We start from the raw sequence: 22,959 nt of genomic DNA, 5'->3' as shown, positions 1-22,959 counted from the left end.
GTCAGGTGTGTCAGTGTGCTATGGAATCAGAAACATCCCACTGGGGCACAGTCTGACTGCTATACTGCGGGACAACAGGCCATTTGCTTTTTCTCATGGGTATCCTGGCAATAATACCATTTTCTAGACTCCAGCTTTTAGCTAGTAACTGCTCCCATCCCTACCCTCCTAACTAATAATCGGTCTTTATGTGAAGATCAAGATTTATCTTGCTCATTTTTAGCAGTTTTGAAAGAATTCAGTCACATTCCAGACGCCTGTCCCTTTGAAGTCCGGTGTCAATGAGTGGAGAGAGAATGTGCTACATTCATGACCAGTCCAGGGCCCGCTCAGGACAAGTACTCTGCAAACACCATCACTGCGGCGACCAGCCAGGGAGCCTGCTGTGATAAATGGAGAACCAAGGCATCCAGCCTTCGGTGACTGAATCGGGAATGTTTATCGAGGACCAGATTGCCCTTTTCTTGCCTTTTCCCGAGCATCTTCCAAGCAGTTTCTGAGGACTTAAAGGTTTTCACACATCTGCCGGTCTATCACTGGCTCTCATCAGCCTCAGTTTGCTCTTTACTCACGACTTCAAAATAAAAAGCACGCTGCTTACAAATATGAAAGGTATAGCGTCTGTTTTCAACTCCGGGTGTTATTCTCAATGCTGCCCATGACCGGTCAGCTCTCCCGCCATCGCACACGCAGATGGATTGGCACTTGACTTCTGTCAGAGGTGGAAAAAGAGCACTTAATTGGAATTTCACAGCAATTTCCACATAAACCAGCTTAAATAAGGTGTGTTTATGTATAGCAATCAAGAGCTGACTAATCTCCGGCGAAGTCAGTGTGTCCGAGAGGTGATTGGAATGACGAGAACACCCTGCACAATAGACCTGCCAGCCGAGTCATGTCGCAGCATAAAAGCCAGTTTCTATTGCCCCAGTTAGAATTACTACTGTGGATTTTGATTATACTTCTGTAATTACACATTCTGGTGTCATTTTGCTTACAAGTTTCACATGGAGCAATGTATGGCAGTGTGGCAGTATATCAGACTGTTCAGTAAGACCGTTTCTGGTCTAACATTAGATCAAATGCTTTCAAATCACATTTATCACACATGAGTTTAACTGGTGTCTTGTCTCACATAAACTATTGTACTTTAATCCATTATTCTCCATTGTTAGGGCTATATCTTAAGACCAGGAAACTTTTTTTTTTATTTATGCCTTGCAGTACTTTGTTCTATGTTCTGTACTTGAGCAGAACCCAAATGGTTATACACAGTTTTGATGCTTCCAGATCACATAGTAAATGTTGCACTTTATACATGTAATTGCAACATTGTTGAGTCTTTCTTTCTTTCTTTTTTTGACCTTGTAAAAACAAAGAAGAGCCTAAAAGCACAATAGCCATGATTAATTATGTAAAGTATGCTTATTTTGGAGAGGTAGTAAGTTAAAAGAAATGTTTGTGAATAAACTCCAAGATGCACCTTTTCTACCTAGAAATACATTGCCATTTTCAAAGTTCTTCATGTATGCATAGTGGTGGTGGTGATGTTATCTACTTAAAAAAACTGTTTTTTGAAAATTGCATACATGGTTACTCTATTTGCATCATTACATTATTTCCAGCTCATACTCCCTGCCTTCAACCCCTCCCCTTTCCCCTCTTTACCTCTCAATCTCATGACTTCTTCTTTAACAACTGTGATATGTTCACACACATATGCTGAGTCCCTTCAGTGCTGCTCATGTGTGTGAGTCTTTACGAATGGCCACGAGATTGGACAGACAGCATGTCCCTAGAAAAGCCCGATTCCCTCTCTCTCAGCGGCTGCCAGGCGTCTTCATTTGTGAGATTTTCCCCATCCATGTTGGAATGCCAGCTGGCGTCACTAGGCAGGTCTTGTGTAGGTGACCACCTGAAGATTTCATGTACCACTCTTATAATACAAAATGTAAAAGTCATATAAAATTATTGTTTCTGTGATGCTTTATGGTCAACACCAGAACAATTCGTAATAGTAATGAAGCTATTTTTTATGATGTTGAAAAATCAAAATAACTTGTCGTTTCATGTCTTTGCTTAGTTACAAATTTGTAAAACACTTTATTTTCTTTTCAAAATTTATTTAAAAAGTAGAGATATTGAGATCCCAACATTGTGTGATAGGAAGGATAGGTACTAATTTCTAACTAGCTTGCAATTTTACAGCCCTAGCCTTCAGGAGTCTACAAATACCATAAGTATGTTTTTGGGGGGCAATCTTTTTGTTTTATCATACCTTTGAAAGAAATTGATTCAAATAAATACATGCTGTTCTGGCTGGTACGAGTGCAAGCCTGAAAATACTGTGTTTTTTTAAAATGGTGTATAGACATCAAAATAAGACTTCCTGGTGTGATCCATAAAGGGAAAGATATTGCCACACGAAGACAAGAGAAAATAATAAAAAAAATCTTTATTTTCATGTTGAGATTTAGATCATCAATCTCAAAAGATACCATATTTGAGTGTCTTCTGGGGAGCAGAATAAAGTTACTATTTTGTCCCCATTTTCGCAGAATACCAGGAAGAGTTTCTGTTCTTTGTTTTAAAGACCATTTACTCAGTCCTTAAAAACTTGATTCTTTATGTCAGGTAATGCTGCTATGTACAGCAGGGTAAAAGCAGGTGCCTACCTTCAGGAGATGGTGACCCCGTATTTATACTGAACTAAATGCACTTTGTTAAAGGACATGGTATGTAGATGTCATTTAACCAGACTCGGCACTTAGTTCTCAATAACAATAGCTATTAGAGTCTACAATAGCCTTTGTAGCACTTTCTCTGTGGAGTTAGGAATGGAGTTCAAATTTTTCTTAAATACTATATTCACATAAGGTGATTATGGTGTCTGGGATAGTGTAGTCAAAAATGTCAGGACATATATAAATAAAATACTACTACTACTACTACTACTAATCCCTCATGACTGTTTAGACACCCAATTCAGCCTCCTCCCCAAACGTACAGGATCCCACGACCATCTCTTAGCAGCTTATGAAGCATGTGCTTCTGCAAACTGAGCAGAAAAGAGTCAGGGATGACTCGCTTTGGTGTGAACATGCTTCCAGGCAACTAGATTTGCCTTTTGTTTTTACATACTTTCAAACAAGCGACCAAGATCAAAAGCAGGACTTCTACTGGGGAACTGTTCAATAATTAGCTCTTACCATCTTGGGAATCCAGTTAACCTCACCTTTCATATCACATAAAAATGAACAGGGATGTGATATACTCTCTTGAAAAAAAAGCAAAACAGGTACTTAAGTTGTTTCTTGGTAAGTAGAATGTTTAGAGCCATGCCATTTAATATTGTAATCCTTAGCCACAAGAGCCTCTTTAAATTCAAATTAATTTGATCTGAAGATTTAGTACCTACTCATGCTAGCTGTATTTGAGCTTGGTGCTTACATTTGGCCAGAAGCTACCACACTGGCCAGGGCAGATGCCGACGTGTCCATCATTGCAGATGCTCCTTGCACATCGCCCTAGTGTGCCTTGTACAAAAGAACAGTCACTATTCATTATTTGTAATTACAACCACACTGCCTTGAGTCTTTCCACCGCATTCTCCAAATCCCGAGGAAAGTACTTGGCAAGAACTTTGACACTTCAAAATGACTTTAACTTCAAGTTAGAACTGAGGTAAGGTTCGGCAATGGAGTGCGTTTACTCAGGGCCCTGGGGAAAGCTGGAGGTTTGGAGATTGTGTAAATGGAACGGTTAATCAATGAGATCAATGCTTTCTCCGCAGTGCCTTCCAAACCCTTCCTTCTGAGCGCCCCGCCATTCTACTCCGCCTGCTGCGGTGGGTCCTGCAGGCGCCCTGCCTCCCCCACAGCTTTTTCAAGTAAGTTTTAATGCTTCATCAGCAATGCCTCGGTTATTCTGTAAACCAAAGCAGCAGGATTTAATGTGCTCGGGGAAGCTAATTGGCAGTGCAGTGGCAAGGAGCTAATGCCTCACTAAAAATCACAGCGACCCTATTCAGGAGTTTTCCAGAGATTATCAAGCCTCGGCACAGTGAGCGATTGTGAGAGGGTTTTCGGAGACACTAAGCCCGGAGCTGACACGCCAAAGCAAGGACTTGTTTTCCATTTGGTATAAAAGATCTTAGAGGGACCAGTTTGGCTCTTTCTAAAACCTGTACCACACTGGGTTAAAAAAGTGGGCAAAGGAAAATGGGAAAAGAGTGACCTGTGCGGTGCTTCCACTCGGCGTCAAATGACTCAGTCAGTCACAGGTCTGGAAAAGAATTAGAAACTGGAGATCGTAAAGACGGGGTAAAATATTGTCTATCTTCCTGAAGAAAGCCAGCCGGGCTTGTAGCGAATGTTTACAGGGAACTGGTCTCTAAACGTTCTGAAAGAAAAATACGTTTGTGTCTGAGAAAGAAGAGGAGAAACCAAATAGATCAGCGTGGTGCCCGCACTCTCTCGTGCACGTAGGTGCCTTGGAATGTCAGCAAAATCTACAGGCAGAGGGTGAGCTGTAGAGTGAGCCAGGCAGCAGAGGCCTGAGGAGACACACAGGTACACAGCTACGCCAGGGAAGAGTGGAGTGAGGGCCAGTCCCAAGCCACAGCCCCGTGACTGTTTCCAACCCCCTGGCCCTGTATGTGTTCTTGCGTTTTATGGATATTTCAGGAGAGCAGTTGCCCCACAAAATGACTCCCGACAAGCGAGGCAGCAAATGCTGAGGTTTAATGAGCTGCAGGCTTCTGAGCGTCTCTTTAGGGGGCCGGTACTTTCCCACAGAGCCCTTTACACGGCTGGGACGTGGCTACAATGGGTGACAGACCCGTGACCAATCCTCACTTTTGCTGGACTCATCCACACGCGACCTCACCACGATTTTTCACTCTGCAGATGAACTTTAGGGACCATTTCACAGTGAGAGGGCTTGGGCAAGGGTCATTTGTCCTTTTGTGTGGTCATAAAGCCAGGCTCTGTGTGTCAGCCTTTTTCTCCTGCTTCGCATTCCAAGTGAATTTCTGGACACCATTTAAAGCCCTTCACTGAAAACTAACGCGGTGAATGGAACTGACTTTTATAGACTCATTCCAGCTCATCTTCCCATATAGCCCTGTCCACCTGAAAGGGGATTTAGTGCCTGAGCTGACTGTATATAGGGACTCGCTGAATACACAGGGCCCATTATCAACTGTGGGGATTGTTTATTAACCAGGACTGATACACTGCTATTTTGGCAGTGACCTATTAATTGTAGATTTAACTAGAATGTATTGAATTTGAATAGCGAGAGAGAAACCGTGACAAAACCTTTTACTCTTCCTTCAAGGTGGTCCTCTATGAGGGCGATTGAGAACTTGTGCAAATTAAGGAAGCATTTATCACCAGATAGTAGCGTGTCAGGCAAAGATGTCTGGAGGAGACACAAACCCAGATGCTGAAAATCCCATCTCAGGGCACCTTTGTTTATCCACGGTGTCTCGCACTTGGTTTCCCTTGCTCCATCTTGATGTCTTTTACTTTATAAAGTTGCCGGTGCTACTGCTCAGGTGTGTGGAAATAGGCACAAAAGTTTCATGTGATAGAGATGTCCAGGCATGTGGGCACACATGACAGTGCAGTGTATTTATTTTATTGGGGTGTTTTAAAAGAGTCTCTAACACATAAAAGTTTGGTCCAGTTTAATAAATAGGAAAAAAAAAAAAAAAAAGGATCAGGCCAGTTTAATGGAGCGCGTCATTCTCTCAAGAGTTCCAATGATTATTTTGGAAATAATAATCCAATGATTATTATTTTAAGCAGGTCCTGTTTTCTCTCCGTAGTTCTCAGTCCTTCACACTCTATGCCCTCTTCATCATAGTTATAAATGATGCTCGTCCCTCAGGGCTTAAAGTCCTGTGTTTATGTTGGTAAAAAAATAAGTAAACACAGGCTTGAAAGATCAGTACTGTTCAGATCAAGGATAGCCCATGCTGCCCTTGACTTGTCTGTCCTCCTAATGCTGGCCTCCTGAGACCTTCGAGAGGCCCTGCATGTGTTTTTAATAAATGACGCTGTATCACGTTATTAGTTATAACCCTGAAATGAATATCTCATTTTCCTGTTTATAATATTCACTCACATGGGCAGCAACTAATGATGCGGTGGGATCTTGCTGTCCATAAAGAATTCCACAAAAAGAGCCGTGATAACCAGGGCACAGCTAATGAGCTTTACATCTGAAGCGCCTTCTTACTAAAGGAATTTACTGGATTTTCTTTTTTTTAAAAAATAATAAGTGTTTATGTCCAAGTTGCTAAATTATTTTTCATTGCAGCCACGAAAGGGGAGAGGAAGAGAAAGAACTGTTCAAGTCAACTCGTGTCAAGTTTCCGCTTGGACGGCCAAAAGTCGGTTTATACTAAAAGTTTCACAAGTGATGAAACTCATGGCCGCCTTGGTTGCTCCACAGCGTTGACTTCACTTCCTCCCAAAGCCCAGGATCGGGTCAGCACATCTGTAGCTAAGCAAGGGGAAGGCCTTCTTCACTCACAACCTGATTCGTTTGTTTCATGTCGACTGGGGTTTCCTTGACTTCTCAGATTTAGCCTTGACTCCTTGCTGCAATGTGGAAGCCATCATCTGCCCGGTGCCCTTCTCACATGCAGTAAACGGTTTAATAGGCTGTTTCAGCACTGTGCTAAAACATAGAGAACAGTCGAGGAAATTGAAAGGCACCAGTCAAAGCCGGCCCCTCCCCTAAAGCACTGCATGGAAAAATCTTTGATATTACATTCATAAACTTATTTTAAAAAGTAACACATTTCTCAGGTAAAATGAAAAGGAGATTTGTGGAAATGATGCAGGTAATGGCTCTTTTTTAAAAAGCTACCTAAAAAAAAAAACCTGAAATCTTAATTAGGGAGGCTAGCAAATTGAGTTAATTAGATAATTACTCTATTTTTGTCTTTGAGTACCCAACTTGACCTTTCAAGAATTTTATGCCCTAGGAAACAGAACTTCAGTTTGGAGCCAACTTTATGTGAGTCTGAGCAGAGAAAACCTGTCGGCAGGACAAACTGCCCAGCCTTTTCCTTGAAGCTGCGTTCATATGTGACATTCCCGGCTTGTTATCACCTTTTTTTCCTTGTTAAAACTTAAGGGAACCTCATATCCACCCCAGGTTTTAGTACAGCATTTTGTGGAAGGCAGCAGGGAAGGGGCTTTGCTTTTGCTGAGTGAATGTGGATTGGCTCTGGGTCTCACTATCAAAGATGGGAAATGCTCTGATTAATAATATTGTTGCCACCTGACTTGGGTGTTGGTTTACTGCTCTCCGCTGGAGTCTCAGGAGGTTGCCCAGAGCTGGGAAAACCTAGGAGAGACTGACTGCAATTCCCAACACACATATACACATGAATGTAAAATATCTAACATATGCAGAGATTTTATTTAGCCATTTTAAGATCCTCAGAGGGATACAACTTTGTTTTTTAAATTTAGAAAGAGGCCTGATTATATTACTTGGAAGATAATGGAATTTGTCGATACTTTGAATCTAGATAGTGACTTCTCAAAAAGGATGGAGTGGTGTTGCCCAGATAAATGACATTCGGTCAGCCAAGAAGAATATTTGAGGGACCAGAGACTCAAAACTACAGGCTTTCCAGGTTGATGACTCTATTCAAATCTCTAGAGAGGCGGAGGCAGCCTCAGAGTTTCAGTCCTAGGGTGTAGTTCCTTTTCTGTCTAAGTGTTCAGCCTAGATGGTAATGGTGGGTAACTCTCAGTCTTGTAGGATGCTTGTCTATGACCCATTCCCCGAATATCACATGAAGTCAAATGTAGTTCTGCTTATAAAATCCTGATTTTCATTTCCCTGATCAAGCGCTCTGTACAGACTAGGAGCGGGGAGGGTGGACTGGATAGAGCTGAGTGGGAAAAAGTATAATGCCGTCTCAGTGTGTGTCTGCAGAATGCAACTGGGGTGTGGGCTGTGCTTTAGTCACAGGCTGAGCAGAGGAGAAGACGGAATTCTTACTGGACTCTGAAAGGCTCAGAAGGCCCGTGACTGGTTCTGGAGACCCTTTAAAAGGCACGCTGAGTAGTAAAAACCAAGCTAAGAGGAAGGCAGGCAGTCAAAGACAGTTACCACACCCAACTTGGTGAAGGTCTAAATCGAGTAGAATCATTTAAGTCCAAATTCTGGGTTTTATGAGTGTTTGAGGGTGGCTTAGAGTCTATTAGAACAGGACAGATGGGCCTACAGAAACCACACAAACACAGGCACACATATGCACAAGCTCATAGATGCCCACAGGCATATTTGAAAATAGTGATGAGGGGTCTCTCCACTGGAGAGTATTGAAGGACAGAAGCCTGTGGGAGAGGGCGCAGAGCAGTTAGAAACAGTGCAGCAGGAAGACAGAGCCCTGCAGACAACACTCCACCCTCCTCAGTAGAGGAACACTGGCCTCAGGTGGCAGAGAAGCAGGTTTAAAGAGCGCGATTTGAGCAAACAGTAAATGGAGGCTAGTGCTATTTTAGCTGACCCATTGGAGAGGCCTGTATCAAACACGTGATGGTCTCTTAAGCGCTGAGAAGTTACTGAGTTCTTTAGGAAGACGAAAGAGTTTTCTTTCTCAAAGGACGGTTGGTGGCCTTCAGCTTGAGTTATCCTGAAAGAATCTTATGTTTTCCCTGAGAATCTGAAGCTATCTGGGGTCAGTGCTGTTCCCTACACTAGTGCCTCTGCCTTCCTCACAAAGCTGTGGGGGCGGGGTGAGAGGTAGCAGTCTATAGACTGGTTTTTAATGTGGAAACTAAACAAGGCTTCTTAGAAGTGGGCTGGGCTGTGTGACCCTTGGGTAGCCCACATTGGGAACAGAGTTTGGAACGAAATGTGGCAGGGTTAGGGACCACAGGAATGATGCAGGAACTCTGCCTCCCCTAAAGGCTGCTCCAGGGGCTGCTTGTTTCTATTTGAAAATGAATTACTCGTCCATACTTCTATCACTGTTTACCTTAGGGCTTGCCTTTGTCATTCTGTCCTTCCTCTTCTGTGTTTTGACCTATTGCAAGCTTGGTGCATACTGGTGGTTGGGGCATGCATCCCTTGCAGAGTCGAGTTAGGGCTTACTGTAGCAATAGGCACAGGGCAGCTTCCCAGGGATGGGTCAGGAAGACGGAGAGGCTCACACGGACTCCTGAAGCATTGTTAATGAAAATGGGCTGTGTTGGGTGGGATGTGGTATGGGGAGAGGGGGTGGGGAAGGGTATCCTTTGGGTTTGCCATAGCTTTTGCTTGTTCATTGGTTGTTCCTGTTCATTTTAGGGCACCAAAACCTGAGAAACTGGGTCCAGAAGTTATTAGTTATTACCTGATCTTAGCTGTAGGTCTACTAGGTCTGTTGTTCATAGGGTGAGATCTAGCTCCAGTCCACAGCCTCCAAAATGTTAGAACCGCACCTGTAGATCCTCTATAGGAATCTTTGTTCATTTTTTTTCCTAAAAATTATTTGTTAGGGAAAAATCTAGGGCCCTCTCTTAAAAGTTTTAGGGATGTTTGAGTGAGACTCATTCCCATATTGCTAGTTGGTCTTTCCTGTTCTTGTATGTATGTTTGTATGGTTGTTTGTATGTTGTCTATGGTCTCTCCTGCCCTGTTTATTGCTGATTGGCTAGTTGGTATCTCCCGTTCTGTGGCATCTGAGCTTTGTGTCCTCAGTGTAGAATGGGACTTGTGTCACTCCAAGCACCTTATCTAGCCAGTGATTGGTGTGGCATATATAGGATCCACGTATGGATCAGGTGAGCTATCAAGGGGGAAGCAGATTCTCGGGACTCTTGATAGGGCTGGGCATTGAGCTATTTTTGTGCTGTTTGATTGACTCCTTGGAGCATCGTTCCATGACCAGCATTTATCAGGTCCTCAAAGAACTCCAGGACCCCAAGAGCTTAAGCAGCGTAGCTCTTGCTGTAGAGAGAGAGCAGTCAGCCACGGTGCTGACTTTGAGGTGCAAACACTCTGAGGGTCAGAGGGGCTTGCTTCTCTTCTCTAACCCTGCTGTCCTTTTGTATCTCTCTGCCAGGAGAAGAACACGGGCTGCCTCTGCTGACCCAGGACTCAAATTCCAAAGCACGGAGGGGGATTTTAAGAAGAGCTGTGTTCTCAGAGGACCAGAGAAAGGCTCTGGAGAGAATGTTTCAGAAGCAGAAGTACATCAGCAAAACAGACCGAAGGAAACTTGCCGTCAGCTTGGGACTGAAGGAGTCACAGGTACCCACGAGGAGGAGGACACCTCCTATTTCTGGTTTCAGCATGATGCAGCTTGTTCTTTGGCATGAATGTCTTGTGCCAGGCATGGCACTGTGCCTCTGAGTGTTCTGAAGTGTTTGTTCTGAATTTTCAGTGGGCGTAGACACACAGGACGAGTCCTGTGTGGAGACTGAGCCACACACTGCTGGCAAGTCCTGTGTGGAGATGACTGATCCGCATGCTGAGGGCAAGGCTGAGCCACAAATGAAGGGAAATATCGAGAATGCATCATATTATTCTCATCCCCTGTTCTCATGTGTGTGTGTGTGTGTGTTTATGTGCGCACATGTATGTGCATGTGTGTGCGTATGTGTGATCTTTTTACCCAGAGAAACAGACTAAATAATTATCTTCAAAAGCTGTAACCAATTTTGCTGTCTTCCTTTTAACTTTTAATCCAAGATCAGAGAGTGAACGTGAGACTCCTGGGCCCCTGTGGATGGGCGCCCTATTCCGTACCTTTCATATCTGCAGCATCTATACCTTGCTTGCTCACTAATGCTCCACACAGCTGTGAATGTAAATCTTGAGAGTGAAGAATTCTCCCAAGATGGCCAGTTAGCTCATAGAACGCTAGCATTTCTGTGTTTCTTCTTTCAAATGAACACCCTCGTTCACTGTAATGCTATCCATCTTCTGGATGAAGAAATACAGAAGACTGAATGTAGGTTCAGCATCATGCGGCAAAACTGTTTGGGATCTAGGTTTCCCAGATAGCCTAATGTGGTTTCCTTAACCTTGAGCCACCATCTCTGCGGCTGTGCAGAGTGTCTACCATACGAGAATGTCTTAGGGTTACAATTGCTGTGATGAGCCAGCAACCTGAGAAGGAAGGGGTTTGTTTGACTTACACGTCCATTTCACTGTTTACCATTAAAGGAAGTCAAGGCAGGAACTCAAATAGGGCCAGAACCTGGAGGCAGGTGTTGATGGAGGCCATGGTGGGGTGGTGCTTACTGGCTTGCTTCACATGGCGTACTCAGCCTGCTTTCACCAGCTCAGGGGTGGCCTTATTCACAATGAACTGGGCCCTCCAACATCAGTTGCTAATTAAGAAAATGCCCTACAGGCTTGCCATCAGCTTGATCTTCTGGAGGCATAAGATTCTCCTTAACTGAGGTTCCTTCATTTCAGAGGATTATAGCTTGTGTTAAATTCACATAAAAACATCCATAATCAAGACATCGAGCTGAAGGAGATGATGGTAGTTGAAATGCAGCAGGCACTCTGCTTTCCAAATAGAACCACATCCACCAGGATGTCTTGAATTGCTGTGAGGGAGATGAAGGGTAAAAGACGCTGTGTCAAACATGTCCTAGTGTGTGAAATTCCCCTTACCCTTGATTCCTTCCTCTGGGGAAATGGTTTGTTCCACGAACTGCCATGCCATTCCCAATGCTTTCTAGTAGTAGAGAGTGGTATGCTGTGTGGTAGAGGGTAATTAGTTCATAGCCTTAATTGATTTCTGTGCATTTAATGAGGCTCGGCAGTTTTGCGTATGAGTAGATCAGTGGCTGTATCTCCAGGGTCCACTTCGTTGTAACTCTATGCTGGGTGGGCTGTTACACTCTTGGCATTCTAGGAAGTTACCTACCCAGCGGAGGTTAGATAACAACATTAGGGGGTTTGTTTTGACTTGTGAGACCATTAGAGGGGCTGGGCCAGTAGTTTGCAAAGCTGTTTATGGAGTTGCAGCCTTCTATGCCTCTCCCGTGTCTAGAGACAGCAGCCTTGTGAAGGTCCACAAACCCAGGAAGTCAGGTGACAGACCTACTTGATGGGCCTCAGTGTGGGTGGCAAGGACCTCTCTGGGCTCTGCTGGAGTACCACAGCAGAGATGAGAAGACTCAGGGTCAGAGGGGAGAAAATAACATGGGTCGGGATTGCAGGGAGCCCAGGGTTGTCTGTCAGCTTGAAGCAGATGCTGAGAGACGGAAGGGGTTGCATTCCACCTTGCTGTGTGCTGGGTATGTGTGACCACCTCTGACTATGTGTGCAGCAATCTACAGAGACACTTGATATCAAATCCCATAGCCATTAATATTCTACCAGAAAGGCTACACTCTCTCCACACCAAGGAGACCAACGATTTTCTTATTTGCCTCTTAAGCCTAAACACATAGTTTCACTTAATTCTATTTTTTTAAAAATTCAGATATTTCGGAATGGATTTTTTTGTTGTATTGAATTTGGGAGAGCATCTAATAAATAAATTAGGATTTTATTAACTTCCATGCTTATCAGCGATATAATACAAGTGGTGAAGTAACAAGTGAAAGCCCATCTCCCATCTTTCCTGTTGGTTCCTGACTGCTCAGTCCCGAAATAATCACACAGAAACTGTATTAATTAAATCACTGTTTGGCCCATTAGCTCTAGCTTTTTATTGGCTAACTCTTACATGTGAATTTAGCCCATTTCTGTTAATCTGTGTATGGCCATGTGGCTGTGGCTTACTTGCTAAAGTTCTGTCTGGTTCTAGCCGGGCTCCATGGCTTCTCCTTGACTCCACCTTCTTCCTCCCAGCCTTAAGTTTAGTTTTTCCCTTCTAGCTCTCTTCCCCTGTAGCTCTAATATAGGCCCAAAGCAGTTTCTTTATCGACCAATGATATTCATAGCATACAGAGGGAAATTCCACATCACTCTCCAATCCAGCTCAGTTATTCCTGCTATTTATAATGCTTCTTGGTTAAATTTACTGAAATATCAGACTCTTAAAATAAGTTCATGTACAGGATGGATATGTACAAATTGCAATTATGCTCCTGTTTGCATGATGCTTACCAGGGAGCCAACATTTGATATCCTTTAATGCTTGCTAGGATCATATGATGTGTCCGCTATTCATTGTGTTATCCTTACTTTACAAAAAAGTTGGCACTTAAAGTTTTTATGTGTGTGACCACCTACATATGCCCATGCAATGGGCTCTGTGTGTCTTTTTTGGCTTCTCACAAACCTTCTCTACAATGATGATCAAGTAGCAGAAGTGGGAAGACCTGATAGCACCTCTTAGCCTGTGTTCTCCAAGGCCACACACCATCCCCGTCCCCAGCCGGATAGATGAATGTAGTACATTTCTGCCCCTTGTGTAAACAGATCTATTTAGTACTAGTTCTTTGTATGTGGCATCTGCAGTATTCTGTTAGTGGAGGGTCTTCATCCTGCGGTATGTGTTTCTGCTCTACTTTGCTGGATCATCGTTTCATGCTGTAACTCGAGCCAATCTGCCAATGACAGTCATGTGCATCTCTCCCAGCTTTGGCTGTCATGATTGAGATAGTTGGCCATGTGGACTGTTCTGTTCCTTTTCTTACTGTTACAGGATGAGTCCTTTGTGTCTGACATGTAGATCTTTTCCATTTTCTCTCACGTGAGCCTCATTACATATCATCCTGTAGATACATAAGACATTCCAATCTTTGAGTTACTTCTGGGTTTCAGCATTGCCTTTCTTTGTGTGCTTAAAAGACAAGTTTTGTAGCTAGGCAGTGGTGCACACTTTTAATACCAGCACTCAGGAGGCAGAGGCAGGCAGATCTCTGAGAGCTCGAGGCCAAACTGGTCTATAGAATGAGTTCCAGGACAGTCAAGGCTGCACAGAGAAACCCTGTCTCAAAACACAAAACAACAAGCAAACAAGCGAAAGAAGTTTTGTAAGATGAAACCAGAAAAAGGATCTGAGAGTTAAAATGTCTGTGTATCTATTGCAAATTCTAAGAGATTAAAAGTCTTCCAAAGAGTCTTAGATAAACCTAGATACTGATTTATGTAAAATTTCTGCTTGTACAAGTCCTTTTATTGCAAACCCTTTATTCTTTATTACTTTGAAAAGCCTTATCAACCTTATAGACAATTGTATTTGTTCATTTATTTATTTTTAGTTTGAATTTTTGTAGCCACCAGAATTTTAGAGGCTTTTGATAATTTATTGGAAATGTGAATTTTTTGAATTGGCTTTTTGTGGTTGTTTATTTTCCAACAGTTATCCTTTTGTTGACATGCAGGAACTGTTTTGGATATTAATCAAGATATTTAGAATAATAAGATAAGTTCCACTTTCTTGTTACAAATATTTAAGCATTTCTTTCCACATTTGTTTCTTTATTGTGGTAAAATATGAATACAAAATAAATTGTCTTAACCTTTCAAAGTTCTAATGCCAGTGGCACTACATGCATTTACACCGTTACATAGCTATTACCGCAGTTCATTTCCAGAGACTTTTCCATCCTGTAACACGGACACTCTGTATCAGCTCCCAATGTGTCCTCCCTCCCCTACCACAGGCCCTGCCAATTACCATTCTCCTTTGCATTGTAATTTAGAGACTTAAAAGACTTTTGTACAAGTTGAATCAAAAGGCATTTTATTAATTGGATTAGTTTACGTAACATAATATCTTCTTGGCTCATCTATATTGTTACAAGTTTCAGAATTACCTTTCTTTCTGAAACCAAATAATGTTCCATTATCTGCATAACTTCATCTATTGTTGATCTTGATTATTTTCAATATTTGGATATTCTAGATAATATATATATATAAAATGTTTGCAAATATGAACCTTTGCCTAATATTATGCAGATATCTCCGAGATTCCGACTTTTCGTTTTTGAGTAGTTTGCTATTTTTTCATCTGTTTATAGTGTGTTCATGTGTACAGAAATTTCTCAGTTTTATGTAGCCAGCTCTGACTTCTCTGCTTTATTGTCTCCAATGTTTTATGATTTGCTTTAAAAAGAGCTTGTGTCCTCAAGACTAATTACAGTCTCATATATTTTCTTCTACGACTTGTAGCTTTCTTTTTATGTTTAGCTATTTAACCTACTTGGAGTTGTTTTTGTGCCTGTTGAGAGAGGTTTGACTTCTGTGTATTTTACTAAATGTATGTATTTGTCCATTGATTGTGAAGAAACTATTTTATGGCTTTTTACTAAGAGATTACTTAAGTCAAGCTCTGTCTCTGTATCCCACTGGTCACTCTATCTCCATGCACACAACACACACATGCAGATACTCACACACAGAGATACATGCACATAGACATACACATGCACACACACAGACACACATATGCACACACAGACGCACACAGACATTACACAGACACATATACAGACACACAGACATATACACACATAGATACATACACACAGACACATAGGCACATACACGCACAGACACGTACAGACACATAGACACAGACACACACACATGCACACATAGACACAGACACACACAGAGATACACACAAGGAGACATAACACAGACACACACTCAAACACATATACACAAACACACACAGACACATACACACAGAGATACACACACAGACACACACATAGACACATACACAAAGACACACAAAGACACACACACATGGACACATACATATACACACAGACATATAGACACACACAGATACATATACACACAGACACCCACAGACATGGATGCACACACATGCACACATGCATACACACAGACATGCATGCACACACACATACATGTACACTAAAAAAAGAAGAATGAAAGAAAATGAGTGCATTGAACAAAGCTGACGCATCCATGGGAGCAGCACTTGCCCAGTGAAAATGCACAAGAAGAACTTGGCAGCTTTCCAGGAGGAATGGCCGCTGCTAATTATAAATGCAGCCAGAGTAGAAGCGAGTGTCCTGGCATGCGAGCTTCAGCTATTTCCTTAGGAAAAGCTGTACTCTGAGCATCGTAGCCAACACAACGGTAATTGACACTCAGTTTCCTGGAGTTGATGTCCTGTGCTGTCATTTAAAAGGAATAGTTGAAGAGATTGTTTAGTCAGTGTAGAAGGACCATTTTCAATTTTGTTTTCGTGTGTGTGTGTGTGTGTGTGTGTGTGTGTGTGTGTGTGATTAAAAGTAGGATCTAATGTAGCTTTAGGCTGATGTAAAACTTCCTAACCCACCAAGGATGGCCTCGAACTCCAGATCTTTCTGTGTCTACCTCTTGAGTGCTGCGGTTACAGGCATGTGCCACCATGTTTGTGTTGTGTGGTTCTGGGATTTGTTGCAGGTCTCACACACGCTAGGGACACACTCTATTAACTGAGATGCATCTCCAGCCCTCTTAATATATTTTAATAATAATTTTCTCGAGCAAATGTTTTATTCTAATGGAAGACTTTTATCAATGACTGTTGGATTTGTTTGCTGACAGTTCCATACATGTACATAGTGTCTTCTGAGACCTGCCATGCCCACCCTTTTCTAGTCCCTCTCTTTCTGTTACCCTATTTGCCCTATAACCTTCCAAGCATTCATTTTTTTGAGACCCACTGATTTTAACTAGGGTTTTGCTGTTGTTTCAAAACGAGAGTATAAGTTGTTAGTGCAAAGATGCAGTGTAGTGACAATGACTGTTCCTGCTTTTAAAATGTCAGGGCAGTAGTTGGGGATTCTTCCGCTGACAGATGATCGAGTGTCTCATGAATAGGGCAGTTAATTGCAGAGTCAAGTTGCGGTGGGGTGGGGGAAGTTATGATTCAGATCAAGCCACCTTCTGGGTTAATTACAATCAATTCTTATTTATAGAAACTAATTATCATAGTTGGATAAATCCTGGGAGTAATCAAAACTTGGAAGCTGCATAAAGCCCACATTTATCAAAGCATTACAAAATGTATTGTTAATTTAATGTTAAAAGCTTGTGGTGAGGTCTGTGTGTCAACACAACCTGATAGCCAGGCCTGAAATTCTTCACTTTGCTCTGCTGTGTGATCTTGCGTTGGTTAATCCTGCCAAACCCCAGTATCCTTAGATGTGAAATGAATATCTCATCAAATCATAAAATCATCTGTGGTTCACACACACACACACACACACACACACACACACACTACATACACACAGCCTGCAATACACAGATGTGTATAATACACATCTGCAAGCACACCACACACACATACACACCTCCCCCCATGTCAACCAACCAACATAGCATAGTATCCCCCAAGTCAAAATGCACGGGTGCTATACTAGTCAATTCTTCTTGAATAAATGTATTAGCATAGATTAAATAATGTTTTAAAATACTTAAAACTAAATTAATTTCAAAATCCACCAAAAATAAAAAAATGTGATCGCTATACTATTTGTTTGGAGGTGTCCATGGGATGTTATGTTGCTCTCTTAGGTGCTTCTGAAGAAACCCACAGGAAAAGCCACAGAGACAGATGTTCTGGTTAGGCTCTCAGAGTAGGAAATTCTGTAGAATGTGCAGTAGAAGACATTGACCGTTGAAAATGTGGTTGCCTAGCATGTGTGAGGCCAGAATAAAAGAAATAAGTAAAACACCTAAGTGCTATACTTGGAATAAGTGAGTTTTTTTCCTAATTATTTTATCCATAGGTGAAGATTTGGTTTCAGAACAGAAGGATGAAATGGCGTAATTCCAAAGAAAAGGAAGTGCTCTCCAACAGGTGCCTCCAAGACGCGAGCCTTCAAGAAGACCGGCTCGCACGGCCCGCTGTGGGATTCCCTCCTCCGTGCCCGGCAATATGGGAAGTCTCCCAGCCGCACTCAAGTCCGAGCTGGAGGGAGAATTCTCCAGAACCTGCAGAAAGACTGACCCAGGAGAATTCAGGGGTACAGGAAGCAAATTCACTCCGAGGTGCTTTGTATTTGTGTCCTGAGAAGGACGCTGGAGACAAGGATAGACTCGCTAGCGCCATCTGAAGGGAGTATGCTCCATGCTCATCTAAAAGAACCCTTAGCCTGTAACATTTGGATTCAAGCCAGTTAGTGTGTGTCTCAACACTGCCTTAAACTAACAGCTTGGCGTGATACCTGAGCTGATGCCTTAGGAGAGCCAGGCTGCTGTTTCTTATTTAGCCCTAGACTGAGGCTCAATGTATAAATGGAATAGAACCTCCCAGAAGGTATGGTAGGACCGAAAGAATAAAAGCCAGCCAGCATCAACCCACAGCCTGCTCTGAATATGTGTACATATGTGTGTGTCTGTGTATATGTATGTAAATGCTCATTAAATGCCTTAGCAGCAAGCAGTTCTCTCTAAGTTTTACATGGAGCAAAATTCATTTTCTTTTTTATACGGAGAAAAAAATCTGAGCAAATATTAATTTTTCAAATAATGTAAAATTTGGGCTTCGATGTCACAGAATTAATTGTGTTTGTAAAAATTCTCATCTTCTGGCCTTTTTGGCATCCCGATGTAAGTGAACTTGAGCAGGTCAGCAGTCCTAACCGAACGAGCCACGGTTAGAGATACACATTGAAGATGGATACGACGAACTCAACAGGAAACTGCAACTTTTGAATGTAGTTATCAGTATTTCTAGGTTTCAGGTCTGAGATAGATGAGGCTATCAGGGAGGAAGAAGCACACTTAGGTGTGAACTGGCTTTTTTTTTTTTGGTTTCTTCTCTGCAGGGGTTAACCTAGACCAGGGTTTGCTAAAAACATACCTGAGTGGAAGTCATTGTCAGATAACGGGTCAGCATTCAGTAACTTTATGATCATCTGTGCTACCTAGTTTGTGATCAGTGGCCAAAAAGCCAGGCTACTGTGTCACCATTCTTAAGCTGTCCCTAACAGGACTGAAAATCACAGGACTGAAAATCATAGCACTGACGGGCTCCGTGCTCAGTGCTGATCCCACACTGCATATGACCTGAATTTCCCACCTGGTTCATACTACATATGTTATGTGGTTTTCTATATTAACAGACACCCCCAGATGTTTTATGATCACACCGAAATAGTCTTTGCATAAAGTCATATTTCTGGTAACGATTTTCTTAGTTATTCAAGAATATTAATTCTAAGTTTATTCAAAAAATTGTTTTACTTTGCAGGAAATGAAGAAAAAAAAAAGGACACAGCAGGTTTTGACTGAGTTTTTGACCAAGTGGTCCAGCTAGAAGTCCTTTATGGGACATCCTGTTAGTGAGCAAGTGAGGAAACGACAGGGCTTCCGGCCTGCTCACCTTCTTGGCTCTGGCTTCCAAGGCTGTAGTACGCAGAAGGGAGAATAGTTACGAAGATAGCAGTTGTGATCAGCGTCAGGAAATTATGGCTTAATGAACGGAGCCTGGATTGGTACATTAGCTGGTGCCTTTGCCACGTTTGTGCTTCCTAAAGGTCGTCTTAGAAGGTTGTCTTCGAGCTCCCTTGTCGGAAGTGGGAGTCAGGGATCTGATGACTACATTTTACAACGTTTGCAAAGTGAGATCGCAGCGTCCTTTTTTTTAGTACTGACCTTATTGCATTTGTGGGCTGCTCTGTACTGCCAGACGCTGTGCTGGGCATTTAGGGTCTATTGGCTCATGTAGTCCTCACGGCCACGGCCCTGTGACGTAGACAGTCTTACTGCTCAGGGTTCCTGTTTCTCCACTGAGGCAGCTAAGGCACGGCTTGTGGACGTGATCACCCAGGGTCACGGAGCTAGTAAAGTCAGGGGATCCATGCTCTGGCAATCTGGTTCAGCCCTGTGGGGCCTGCAGCACCGTGAGTGCAGGATGCAGGTGAGAAGCATCTGTGAAGCTGGTAGGGTTTACCAAAGGGCAGTGGGAGTACGCTGTATTTTGTAGCCTCGGGTTTAGGGAGCTGTATTCTCATCAATAATCTCCTTTCTATTCGATTTTGAAGTTTAGCTGAAGAACTGTCAATCCGTGGACTCTAGTCCCAGAGAAGTACCTCAGCACGTGATGGGCATGCCCTTGTTTTCACTGTTCATTGATGAAAATCATGAAGGGTTTATTTGTATGTGGCCATTATGTCTTGAGGATAACTTGGAACTTGAATGGGAGAGATCTGTCAGGGCCATTTGATTATCCAGGTTGTAGAAATCGGTGAGTTGCTGCTTGAAAACCTTTGCCTCAGGACCTCTGAGGCTCAGAAGAGCTTCTCCATTTAGGGCTGGTCTGGTGCTCAGATATGCAGGTCAGTATTTTAATTGTCTTCCGCCCTGCAATGTGTCCAGGCTTAGGAAAGCCACACTCTAGAACGAGAGCTTTCTGGAGCACAGTGATAGTACACGCACGTGTGCCCTCACATAAGCATATCCGTGTACATGCTGGGCACCCTTACGTACAAGCATAGACATAGCGCACACATGTGCGCCCTCACACACAAGCATAGTTATGGTCTTCACATGTGTGCCCTCAGACACAAACATAGTCATGGTAAACACTTGTGTGCCCTCAGACACAAGCATAGGCAGAGTAGACATGTGTGCCCTCACACACAATATAGTCTTGGTACACACAGGTACGCCCTCACAAGTATAACCATGGTACACACATGTGTGCTTTCACACAGAGCATCTCCACAGTACACACATGTGTGCTCTCACAAGCATGGCCATGCTGCCCGTACCATGTGCTCTCTCACACACAGCATAGCCATGGTACACACAGCCTTTCTGCCTTTTCTCTGCAGTATCTTGTCTGGATTGGAGTGAATGACTGGGCCCTTGCTAGAGAGGTCTCCCTCCTTATCCTCTATGGACCCCACCTCCACCCTGGCTTTTTGGGAGCATTTTCTGTGGGACAGTTGCAGATTCTTTTCTGGAAGTGATAACGTATTAGTATATCCCTTGTCTGCTTTCCAGAGAAATACTGCTTGTATTAATACCATCAGGACCACAGAATCCCGGAGAATGAAATACTGAAAAAAAAAAACCCACCTCAAAAGGCATTTTCAATTGGTTTGTAAATAGATGAAATAAATGAATCTTTTAATATGTAGGGATTAGAAATCTATAAACAGGTTGGAGATGATCATAGACTTTGGAGACAATAAAGATGATTACCACTAATGTTTAAAAGACATCACTGTATTTTTAATAATAAACAAGAAAACCAATTAGTTAGTCAAGTGATCCTCAGGTTTTAAAACTCACTCCCATGACCACACTGTGACTCCCAGACTCCTCTAGCATACCCTCCTCCAGCATCCAAACTCTCACTTGACTCTCTCAAATCAATACATTTTTTTTACTTTAAATATAAAATTATAAATATCCTATACTCCCAACAACCTTTCTGATATCTCTATTTCTAAGCTGCAATCTCCCTAGTGTTCAGCAGGACTTAGTGATTCTGTGAAGGTCTTACAGCCTTTGACACAATGAAACATAGTCCACGTGTTCTGAAGTTTGCTGGGCTGTATCTCCAACCACTTGAAGTCTTCCCCCAGTGTTTTTCTTTATTTATTTCAGCGTCTACTGGGCATGATGTATGAGCCATTTCCTACCCTCAATATGGTTAAATATGAGGGAGAAAAAAGGTCCTTGTCTTCCAAGAGCATCTAAATTAGTTGCCTTGCCATACAATGTTTGACACCGTCCATGTTACTCCTGGAAGGCTCCAGTAATTTTAAAGGAGAAAGTCAGCATCCTCCAAACCTCACCTCTCTTTGCAACAAGAGCCCTCTTAATGCTCCGCTAATCAGAGAGCACACGGCGTCCACCATTCCTCCCAGGCACTGTTGTCACCAGAGTCAGCAGTCAGAAGGTCTTCCAGGAAGGCTGGAGAGATGGCTCAGCGGTTAAGAGCATTGCCTGCTCTTCCAAAGGTCCTGGGTTCAATTCCCAGTAACCACATGGTCGCTCACAACCATCTGAAATGAGATCTGATGCCCTCTTCTGGCCTGCAGGCAGACACACAGACAGAATATTGTATACATAATAAATAAATAAATAAATATTTTTTTAAAAAGAAAGCCTTCCAGGAATAATTTACTAGCTACCTTTGTCCACAGTGAACCCGGTCTCATTTTTTTTTCTTTTTAAGCCCCTATAGGAAGAGAGGAATGTCAGTGGGAGAAATCAGGGTGATGCATTCTTGAATATATAAGGAAACTGTTGCAGGATTAATTTATTCTTTTTCAAACCATTTCTCAAACAAGTATTTACCACAATGACATGGTACCTAATCGACAATGGTCCTATTACTTTGTTACATTGTGGTTTTTTTTTTTAATTTTTTTACTTTTTGGGTTTTAAATAAAAGCATTTGAAAGCAACCAACAAAGTAAAAGTTATGAGATTCCAGTAGACAGTCCTCTTGAGAAAAAGAATTTTCAGCTATGTTTTAATGTGTGAGCATGTAAATACAGGTGCCTACACAGATCTGGATTGCAGTGTCTGTCCAGTTTCCCTGCTTTTTTATTCTACTTGTTCCCAGACCTTTTCCCCACATCATTAAAAATTACTCAAAACTATGATGACTGCATTGTTCTACTGTAGCTATTTTAGTTCTTGGGTTAAACCCTGGAATGGGCCAGAAGATGACGGGATGTGGAAAGAATGACCACCGGACCCTGCTCTTCAGAAAAATGATCTATTGTGTTTTTAATAAAAATCTCATCAAATGAATGAAACTTGGTCTTATACTTTCAGAGGTCTTCAGTATAAAGGTGTGCCAAACATACCGAGGGGGCAGTGTCCTCTAAAAACTCACGCTGAAGCCTATCCAAATGTACTCTATCCATTTAAAGTCCAAGCAGATGGGCATACTTGGCCTTCAACAGAGCCAGTGGCAGAGGAATAGTATAGGGTGGTAGTCTACTTCTTTCTGCTTGTGCTTTGTGGTCAGCTGGCTACACTACCCAACTGTCGGGATGATTGAGTCAGTGTTTTGAGTCAAAG

At 42.5% G+C, this 22,959-nt stretch overlaps 1 protein-coding gene across 1 annotated transcript in view; it reads left to right on the top strand.

Moving 5' to 3' along the window:
* Positions 1-22,533, top strand: part of Dbx2 (developing brain homeobox 2) — a 32,551-nt gene extending 10,018 nt beyond the window's left edge. The window contains exons 2-4 of the mRNA XM_048444765.3: positions 3,794-3,889; positions 10,082-10,269; positions 17,697-22,533. Of these exons, the coding sequence (XP_048300722.2) occupies positions 3,794-3,889; positions 10,082-10,269; positions 17,697-18,023 (611 nt within the window). The 3' untranslated portion in view covers positions 18,024-22,533. The remainder of the gene's footprint in view (positions 1-3,793; positions 3,890-10,081; positions 10,270-17,696) is intronic.
* Positions 22,534-22,959: the final 426 nt, after the last annotated feature.

This window comes from Myodes glareolus, chromosome 19, assembly GCF_982192425.1.
Source record: "Myodes glareolus chromosome 19, mMyoGla1.1, whole genome shotgun sequence".
Lineage (NCBI taxonomy): Eukaryota > Metazoa > Chordata > Mammalia > Rodentia > Cricetidae > Myodes > Myodes glareolus.
The sequence above is the reverse complement of the archived record's forward strand: the minus strand, read 5'-3'. Positions and strand labels throughout refer to the sequence as shown.